This window comes from Hipposideros armiger, unplaced genomic scaffold (assembly GCF_001890085.2).
Source record: "Hipposideros armiger isolate ML-2016 unplaced genomic scaffold, ASM189008v1 scaffold_48, whole genome shotgun sequence".
NCBI classification, from domain to species: domain Eukaryota; kingdom Metazoa; phylum Chordata; class Mammalia; order Chiroptera; family Hipposideridae; genus Hipposideros; species Hipposideros armiger.
The window spans coordinates 2,561,609-2,571,615 of NW_017731398.1; the positions used below are offsets into that span (position 1 = coordinate 2,561,609).

Sequence of the window (10,007 nt, forward strand, 5' to 3'; positions counted from 1 at the left end):
TTTTTTTTTTAGAATTTGTTAGGTTCTCATACTGGTGACAGCTATTGTTTTTCTGATTTTTCCCTTGTGCTTATGTTATTCATATTATCAGTGGTCTTTTTGCAGGAATCCTTTTAAACCATGTTTTAAATTCTGTGGAGGTTAAGCTAATTAACACTAGATAATATCTGTAAATCCACTTAATTAGGCAAAAGAGAACTATGACATGGTGAAAAGGAACACATGAGCATGCCTCTGTCACCCCCACGTGCAGTGAAATCCCGCTCTGTCCTCAGGATTTTGTGCATCCCATGTATGACTCAGGACTGCCTGACCTATGAGGGTGCTGACATCCATACCCATTAGAGTGTGGGCTCCGTGGCCAGCTGCCTGCAGGCTTCCAAGCCAGTGACTGTGACCGTGACACAAATTCCTTGGTTTCTCTATACCTGTCTGCTCATCTATAAAACAAGAACAGTAATCACCTCTGCTTTGTAGTTAATGAGTTCATACGATATATGTAAAGTGCTTATCTGTTAGCTAGTTTATTAGTGTTAGTTATTAGAAAAGCTTTATCTAAAAAAAGTAGATATGGGAAAATAAACAGTCATAGAATAGATATGGATAATCGACCTTATAACATTGAAAACCACTGATTGCAGAAGGCGCCTGTGGTTTTGTTTGTTTGGTATGTTGAAAACCATCATTGAGGAATTGCTGAGTCCTTCCTTGAAATGTAGAAGTGAAACGAGGCTGCATAAAAATGCCTTCAAAGCCACGGTCTCTGCTAAAGTAGTAAGGAGATTTCCTCTGGCCTGCCGTCAATGAACCGCAGCCATTGAGCCTATGGAAAGAGGTGAAAAAGCAGCTACACCCAAACCATGGATCAGAACCCCCAATCAAACCCCCCCCCCCGGAACCGGTGGGGAAAGTAGTTGGGCAAGCGCACACGCAGGCAAAGCAGAAGACAAAGAATGACAGCTCCTGGTTGGTGTGCGTGAGCCAACCAACCGAGCAGGTTGACTCACTCTTACGCCCCTACCTCTGCCGTCAGACTGAAAGTATTTTTTAAAAATATGAGGCTCTGGAGCAGTTGCTTGAATTGATTATCATAGCAAATACTACTTTTGCTTCGTTGTTGATTTTCTAGGTACTGTTTGAGGAAGAGGCCTGTCACATCTCTAGGCAGATAGTATGTACTTTAGTGAGAAGGTATAGGTGGACTCACAGGAGTAATGATGCTAGTTGATATGTGCTGAGTATTTGAAGAAGTGTAGGGATCAGCTTTGGGATTCTCGATGAGCTTATAAGTGTCTCATGTTAGCTGTCTGTACAGATAAATGACCAGAAGGTGGTTTTCTTCACTTCGCTGCATTATTTGGAAGGGAAATAAACCATCATTTTAAGAGTTTCTCTCACTGTTCTTTTCCCTTCAGTGGCCACAGACATTGTCTTTAGATTGTAGTAGTCCTTGTATTGTGTTTAATCAGTACTTCATTTCATTAACTTAGGTGAAATGCCTCAGCTCGTCAAAGGAATGAAGCTCTTAAACCAAGCTGATCCCTGTGTCCAGATTCTAATTCAGGAAACTGGAGAGCACGTGTTAGTCACAGCAGGAGAAGTCCACCTTCAGCGATGCCTGGACGACCTAAAAGAAAGGTTAGCTGATGACAGAGACGGAGAAAAGATAGCTCCAAAATCAATGGATGTTTTAGCGTTTTCTAAACCATTCACACTCAGACGGTGGTTTGTTTTTGGAGAAAAATGAAGTGCCCTGAATCATGAACTGTAACTTATTATTGGATCGTACATTTAATTTTTAATAACTGACAAATAACATTCACTCCTATACTTGAATATTTTGCATTTTTAGCTTGAGTCAAAATATTTTCATATATATGATGTATATTATCTATTCATATATAATATATACATGTACACACACACATGTACATCCACATTGCCAATAGTGGATGGAGGTCAGACCAAAGTGATAGTATTACCTGAGAATGAGGTAGACAGAAAATAAGAGAAAAAGAAAGATTGCATGGTTTTTGGTTTTGTTTTTTTTTAAAGATTTTATTGGGGAATTGGGGGAGGGGAACAGCGCTGGGGAATCAGGGGGAGGGGGACAGACAAGTTGCTGTCCTTTTGTTCTTCAGCCTAGTTGTGGAGGACGTCTTTTCACTGGCCCATGTTGGTATTATCACTGCGCTCTTCCCGGGTGCTGCAGATCGGTCGCCAGCCTCTGGATGGCTGCTCATGGCGGCTCTTGGCAGCTCACACTGGCTGCCGGCCACACACGGTAGCCCATGGCAACCCACTGCAGCACGGGCTGCAGCCTTCGCCGTCGCCGGCAACTCGTGGCAGCCCAGCTCCAGGTTGAGCTGTTCTTCAGCATCTTAGCTGTAGAGGGCAGTGTCACTGGCCCTCATGTGGGATACGAACTGGAGCCCTGCTGCTGAGAGCTGGCGTCCCAAGCCAGCTCTTAACCAACGCACCACTCGGCCAGCCCAGGACTGCATGGCTTTATCATCATCAGAATCGATCCATGCCCTCTGTGAACTTCTAAGTCATTTGGAAGAAAATGCAGCATGAAACTAAACTTAATAGTGTGTGAAAAGGGGACTTTCTGAACTCGGTGCCAGACTGAGGTTCCAGACCTGTACTGTCCAGTACAGTAGCCACTAGCCACATGTGGCTATTTAAAATCAAATTAGTTGAAGTTAAATAAAATAAAAAACTCAGTTCCTCAATCACACTAGCCCCATTTGCAGCACTCCGTAGGTACATGTGACTATTTAAATTTAATTGAAATGACATAAAATTAACGAATTCATTCCCCCAGTTGTGCTGGCCACATTTCAAGTGCTCAGGAACTCCAGTGCAGATGTAGGACATTTCCGTCATTGCAGAAACGGCTGCAGACAAACTCCTAGATCACACTGGCCTCGCTGAGAGCCTCATTATCAAAGCCAAATACATTGTCAGAATTTTACTAGATGTCCTGACCTCTTTGTCTATTTAGAGTTATAATCATTGTGCGTTTCTTCTCCAGACATTTAAATTGGCAGATATTATTTTAAAGAACTTGTGTCAAATCTTTTTAAAACATTTATTTTCCATTCAAAATGTTCTTATCTAGATAGATGGTTCATTTATTTTGAGAACAAAGCAGTGAAATTCTAGTACTTGCAAAGAACTCTCTGAAATATGTTCACATTAGAGGTAGTCTTTTCAACCTTAAATGAAAGTGGTTTTTGAATTCTGATATAATGTAATTACTAATCTTTCATAGTAAAATAATTTTTTTTCTGTTTACAGAATCCCCCTTGTATAATATTTCTACATGGGAATTTTGATGCCATTTTGATTGTAACCTTATGTTATTTCTCTTGCATTTTTCTGTAGGTTTGCAAAGATTCAAATCAGTGTATCTGAACCCATTATTCCATTCAGAGAAACAATCACAAAACCCCCCAAAGTGGACATGGTCAATGAAGAAATAGGCAAACAACAGAAAGTTGCAGTCATACACCAAACGAAAGAAGATCAGAGCAGAATCCCTGAGGGAATCCAGGTTGACTCCGATGGGCTGGTAACCATGACAACTCCCAACAAACTGGCCACATTGAGTGTGCGGGCCATGCCCCTTCCAGAAGAGGTCACTCAGATTCTGGAAGAAAACAGTGATTTGATTCGTTCTATGGAACAGCTGATGTCATCTTCGAATGAGGGCAAAAACACTCAGATGATTCACCAGAAGACCCAAGAGAAAATTTGGGAACTCAAAGGAAAACTAGAGCAACACCTAACAGGGAGGAAATGGAGGAACACTGTTGACCAGATCTGGTCATTTGGCCCAAGAAAATGTGGGCCTAATATATTAGTAAATAAAAGTGAAGGTTTTCAGAACTCTGTGTGGACAGCCCCAGCCGGCAAAGCTTCCCAAGAAGCCAGCAGATACCGCGATGTGGGCAACAGCCTTGTGAGTGGCTTCCAGCTGGCGACTCTCTCCGGCCCCATGTGTGAGGAGCCACTCATGGGTGTCTGTTTCATCCTGGAAAAGCTAGACCTAAGTAAATTTGAGGAACTGGGAGCAAGTGATAAGCAGAGTGTGGAACAGAGTGATCTGGTGAAAGAGGGACCGGGAGACGGTGAAACCTGTTCCGGGGACAGTGGAAGCCAGGAGCTCCCCGCTGGCCACGCCGAGCCCTTTGAGAAGAGGGCTTCCCCGAAAGCAGAGTCCTCACTCACTGACTGCTACGGGCCCTTCTCGGGACAGCTGATCGCCACCATGAAGGAAGCGTGTCGCTATGCTCTGCAAGTGAAGCCACAGCGTTTGATGGCCGCCATGTACACGTGCGACATCATGGCCACCGGTGATGTTCTCGGTAAGGACAGAGCGATGACGGCAGCGGGAGGTACCTTGAATAGCAGGGAAGTCGCCTAGGTCAAGAAACTTCAACTCATTTAATATTTCTTTTTCAGAAGCTACATTAACATCTGATTTATTAAGGAACTAAGATTTTTGAGAGCCCAGAGGCCTTAAATGTTAAAATCTTGAGGGAGGGGGAAACTTCATTACTAAATATTTTGCAGCAAATAGACTCTTTTCTGTAATGAAAGGTCTGGTAAGTGAGGTTTAAACCGCCTATATATGTTACGTCCAAACCTGTGCAGCATCTTTTCCTTATGAATAACCGTATTGGTCTGGGTAACCAGGGTCATTCTAAAAATGATGAAAGAGAAAGGCAACATTCTGGGAGTCCTAACACAAAAGGGCTTTGTGAATTCTGGGTCCGTTCTGAAGAGGAAAATTATTTGGGGATTTATTGTGTGCTAACCATTACATTAAATTCTGATTGTTCTCCCGTTGGGAGAAGATCTGTTAGGAGCTCAGGAGGCATGGAGCCCCGGCACTTAGTAGCTATTTAGACTTTTGACAGACATTACTTCACTGAGACTAATTTTCTTCATCTATAATAGAGAAAGTGATAACTCATTGGAGGTTGTAAAGATGAACATGAGAACACAAATTACCCTCTTGGGATCGCGGACTGATTCAGGGGTGAGGAGGGTAGAACGGGGAAGTGAGCACGGGATGTCAGTGGACCAAGTCAGTAGGTTCCCTCTAGCGCTGGGGTCCTTTGAGTCATTATGTGGTTATTCTCTTTAGTAAGGTTCTTTTGCTGGTTAATTCCTAAAAGCAGAAGCCTAAATTGTTGGGGATTTTTTTCCAAAAGAAATTTAGGCTTGCTTCACAGCACGGTTCCTATGAGATGAACTCAGCATCCATAGCAGCATTTCAAGGCCAGCTGGGCTGAACAAGTTAACAGATGTGGTTACTGTGGGACTGCCTCAGGTTGGTGTGTCCTCAAGTCAGATGTGCAAATGCGACATAGCGTACAGTGCCTCCCCACATGCCTGCTAACGTCCGTCTGCGGAACGCCAGTTTAGACCCTTCCCAGAGGTTACCCTTCATTTCATCTGGAACTTTCTTCTTGTAAGCGGGCAGAGGTAGCGTTAAGATCGAGGAAGCTTGATTCCTTCAAAAGACTTCAGAGCTCTTCTCCAGTGTCTCATACCTGACAGCAGCCTCTGCTGCCTGGATTTGAACACTTCTGTTGGTGGGTAGCTCACAGCCAGTTCATCCCNCTCTTCTTTCTCTGATTTCCCAAGCTGGGGTCAGAATGTCACAGTGGCCACCCCTCTGCTCTGTGCCCCCAATGTCTGCTCAACAACCACTGTCCAAACACAGAGAACTGTGGGTGTCCTAAAGCCACCATTATTTTCATCATCGTCGGTGCTCCTTACTACATGCCCATACTAAGGATTTTACTTCGATTGTTTCATTTACTGCTCAGCAGCCCTATGCTTGTTTTTATCCTCATCTTCACATGAGGTAAACTGAGGCTTAGAGTCATTCATTAACTTGCATATCAGTTTAAAAAGAAAAGCCCTTTATGTATATGTTTATATAGATACATGTTTCATGTACATTATGAAATATAAAAATAAAACTTATTTTAAAAATTGAGATGAAAATGAAATAACTATCTTTAAAATAATTTTATTTGGTGTAGGTATATATGGTACATGTAGGTATATGTAGGTATATATATTATTTATTTGTGATTGTGGTTTAAAATTGTACTATCTAGTAATGTGCATATAACACATTACTCCAAATTTTAGTGGCTTGGAACAACAATAGTCATTTATTATTTTTCACAGTTCCTTTGGGAAGGGTTCAGCTTGGGGGTCTCTCGAGCACTTGCAGCCATGTATCAGCTTGGGCTGCAGTCATGTATCAGCATGGGCTGTAGCCATCTGGAGGTTTCACTGGACTCCCAGGTGTGTTGCTCACCTGGGCTCACAAGTTGGTGCTGGTTGGGACCTCACTTCTTCTCCATAGGGACCCGTCCACATGCTTGAGTGTCCTGCAGCGTAGCGTGGTGTGGCTGGCTTTTACCAGCAGTCCGGGATACTAAGGCAGAAGCTCCCGTGCCCTGGGAGTCCCACATCACATCCGCAGTGTCTTGTTCACTCACTGTGGGAGGGGGCCACTGCCCAGGAATGTAGCCATCGGGGGCAGGGTGACTGGGGCCATCTTGGCGGGTGGTCACCACAATAATGCTTCATTATGTGTGAAAACCTTATCTTAACATTGTGAAACAGCTATTCGAAGCTCTGCTTCTAGGTTTCATTATTGCAACAGTTGATTTTAATGGTTATCACTGGAAAAGGCATCTCAGAAAGTTACTTAGTTCAAGTGGAAAAAGGCCTTAACTAAGTCTTACTATTGATTTTAATCCCATTTACCAGTTTATACAGTGGATTTTATGAAATGCAGACTGAATATTCTTCCTGATCTTACTCAGTTTTTCACTGATTAGAAGATGTCAGTTTTTATCTTTAACAAACTATTCATTTGGAAGATTTTTACACAGGTAGAAAATCAGCCTCCCCATTTTAAGAGGTTTTATAGATGAGGTGTTTATGTTGTTTCTGGCAACAAAATGAGTACCAGTGTAAACATTTTCACAATGTTGTCTCCATATTCCAAATCTTTTTTGAAAAAGTTTCTTCTTTGCTTATTGTTAAACTGTTACTCTTACCGCAAAAAGTGTTTATGCTTTTTTTTTTTTTTAGAATTTGTTAGGTTCTCATACTGGTGACAGCTATTGTTTTTCTGATTTTTCCCTTGTGCTTATGTTATTCATATTATCAGTGGTCTTTTTGCAGGAATCCTTTTAAACTATGTTTTAAATTCTGTGGAGGTTAAGCTAATTAACACTAGATAATATCTGTAAATCCACTTAATTAGGCAAAAGAGAACTATGACATGGTGAAAAGGAACACATGAGCATGCCTNGTGGAAAAGCCTCAAATGTGTCCTGTGGGCAGTGAGTGGCTTACCTTGGCTTGGAGCATGGAGCCTCTGGTCTGGGTACTTTCGGGTCTGGCACTCGGGAGCCGAAGTAGTGGGTTACGGCCAGGCCTGAAAGGGCCGTGAGTGCAGGCTGAGACAATTACAGAATAGTCTTTAAAAACAGGACCCTGATCAAAATTGTTTCAATTGATTAAACTTTTTGTTGCCTTTCTTTTCCTGGTGGATGCCTGGTATCTTGCATACAGCTGGGCACACAGTGATCTTTCTTTGAGTAAGCGAACAAAGAAATGGCTGAGGTTTGATGACGGAAAAGTTGCCCAGATGAAGGGGTGTCAGAGTATTCGCAGTCAGAGGCCATGTGATCAGATGTCCTTGTTGATACGGCTACATTAATGTCTCAGTGACAACAGTGGCAGGTTAGAGGGCCTGTGAGTGTGTCCAGGCATGGGACACACCTTTTGTGAGAGCCACGTGTATTTGGAAGGTTTTATTATCATCTCCCTTTGCTCGGTGATCCATCACGATGCTGCAGTTTTAGGATTTAGTGCTAGTGGAGTTAAGACTGAGTGGCTCAAAATTACATGATTAATTACATCCAGTTTCAATTAGAATTATTGATCCAAGCCTGCTGGTGTGACCCATGAAGGGAGGGAGGGGAGGAGTTGCTGGCATCTGGCCCGCCTCTTCATGGTCAATTTGCCCCCATGTAGCCATTCTTTCTCCCTCCCCACCCTGTTGTTTTGTATTTACTTACTTAATTAATTTATATTTACTTTAAACTACCTTTAAACTTTTCTTAGAATGAGGTAGCAGACTAAATAAAGATTACTAGTTCACACATGTTAGCTATTACAGGTTTTTTCCCCTCATATAAATCTTAGGCAAATAATACATAGCCTAAAGGGATCACAACTAAGGATAATAATTGTTCTGCCTTTCTCAGAGCTTTTCAGACTACCTAAAGTATTAATTTCAGTTCTGGGTACCACATTCCAAGAGGGGATGTAAATAAGTCATAGTAGTTCGAATAGGAAAGTGCTCAGGATGGGACAGGAAAGAAGAAAGGCCGTGTCCCAGAAAGACTGGAGGCGTTCAGACTGGAAGAGAGATGGATGGACAGCTGCCTCCGCGTAGTTTAAAGGCTGGTCTGTGGAAGAGGGGCGAAGCCTGTCCCACATGATCAAAACTGGGACTAATGCTTAGAAACTTCAGGGGAACAGACTGGGGGCTCAAGAATTGTCTGCCATCGCAGGCTGTCCAAAAATGGAACGGGCTGCCCTGGAGGCCGTGAGTTTTCCAAGTGTGCAAGCAGATTTCAGGTGACCGCCGTGGTGAGGCTTGCTGACCGCGGTTCCCTCCTAACCCACTGTTCTGCAATGCTGTATCTGAGATTTCCAGTATGAATGACAGGGGAAATGACTGTTTAGAACTGGGGGAGTGGAGTTCTCTTTGCACTAGGGAGTGTGTTCTATCTTAGACCTGTTGAATTTAAAAGGAAGTNACACATATATATAATATAGTAAATATTACAATAGTGAAGGAATTTTTTTAAATATCAAGAAAAAAGTCCCAACACCATAACATTAACCCATTAATCCCTTTTTTCATTTTTTTCATGTGTCCTTTTCTTATAGAAAATCAACAGTGACTTGAATGTTTTGATGCAGTTAAGGTCCTTTTTATCTGTAACACTCCCCTGTTATCAACTCACTACCCATATTAGAAGAAGAAATAAGCGTAGGTGGATATGATTTTGTCTTAGAAAGTCCATATCATTTCCAAAGGTTTACCTCATGCTTGTATAAATATATACAAATCTTTATATGTTTTCTCAAAATTCTACAGGAAATTAGTATGTGACTTTCTGGTCTGTGGCTTCTGTTTTCATTCTTAAAACATTTATTTTTTACCTGTAGTTTGGCAGCTGCCCTGCTCTCCACAGTTTCTCACAAGGGCCAGTGTCTTTAGGACTGTAGGGTGTAATTCTGGTCCTGGAGACGTGAACTGGTGTAAGAAGGCCAGGGGCTTGCTCATCAACTTGACCATGAATGTCACTGTTCTCTGTTGTGTTTGTTCTTGCTGTCGTAGGTTCCCAGTCCTCCTTACTGCAAGGTACCGTAGGTATTGAGAACCAGCCCTGCCGTCTCCTCTGTTACCATCACACTGGCTTCTGCAGGTGGTAGATGTGTGTCTCATCTTTGTTTTTGAAGTGATGGAAAGGACCCTTTTTGCTGTCTTCTGCTCTGCCAATTTGGTGGGTTCAGCTTGTTCTGGGTTTTAACATCCTGGACGTGCTGTTGATCTACCCTTAGCTGCTGTCCCCTTCTACCTACTGTGCATGTCCTCTTAAAATAGGATTAGAAGATGCGACGGAATGCCTTCCGTGGCCCGTCCCATCTATTTTGGAACCACTGCCATATTTTGGGTGGGGGAGCATCTCTTCTTTTTTCTCTCATTTGGGTCATTCAGGATAGATAATCGTATTTCAGCCTCTTGTTCCTCTGAAAAGGAATTTTATCTTAGGGTTTGTTATCCTAAAAAGCTGTTTTGTTTCTTTTTCTTGATCCATTTGAAACGACTCTTCCTTGAAGTCTTTTGTCTGTGGATTCTGTGCCTATCCCCTTCCTCCCTC

The 10,007-nt window shown here is 42.6% G+C and overlaps 1 protein-coding gene across 1 annotated transcript in view; it reads left to right on the plus strand.

Annotated features, from left to right (window-relative positions):
- The window catches only part of EFL1 (elongation factor like GTPase 1), an 82,677-nt gene that overhangs the window by 53,170 nt on the left and 19,500 nt on the right, over nt 1–10,007 (plus strand). The window contains exons 17-18 of the mRNA XM_019640000.1: nt 1,491–1,638; nt 3,391–4,373. Of these exons, the coding sequence (XP_019495545.1) occupies nt 1,491–1,638; nt 3,391–4,373 (1,131 nt within the window). The remainder of the gene's footprint in view (nt 1–1,490; nt 1,639–3,390; nt 4,374–10,007) is intronic.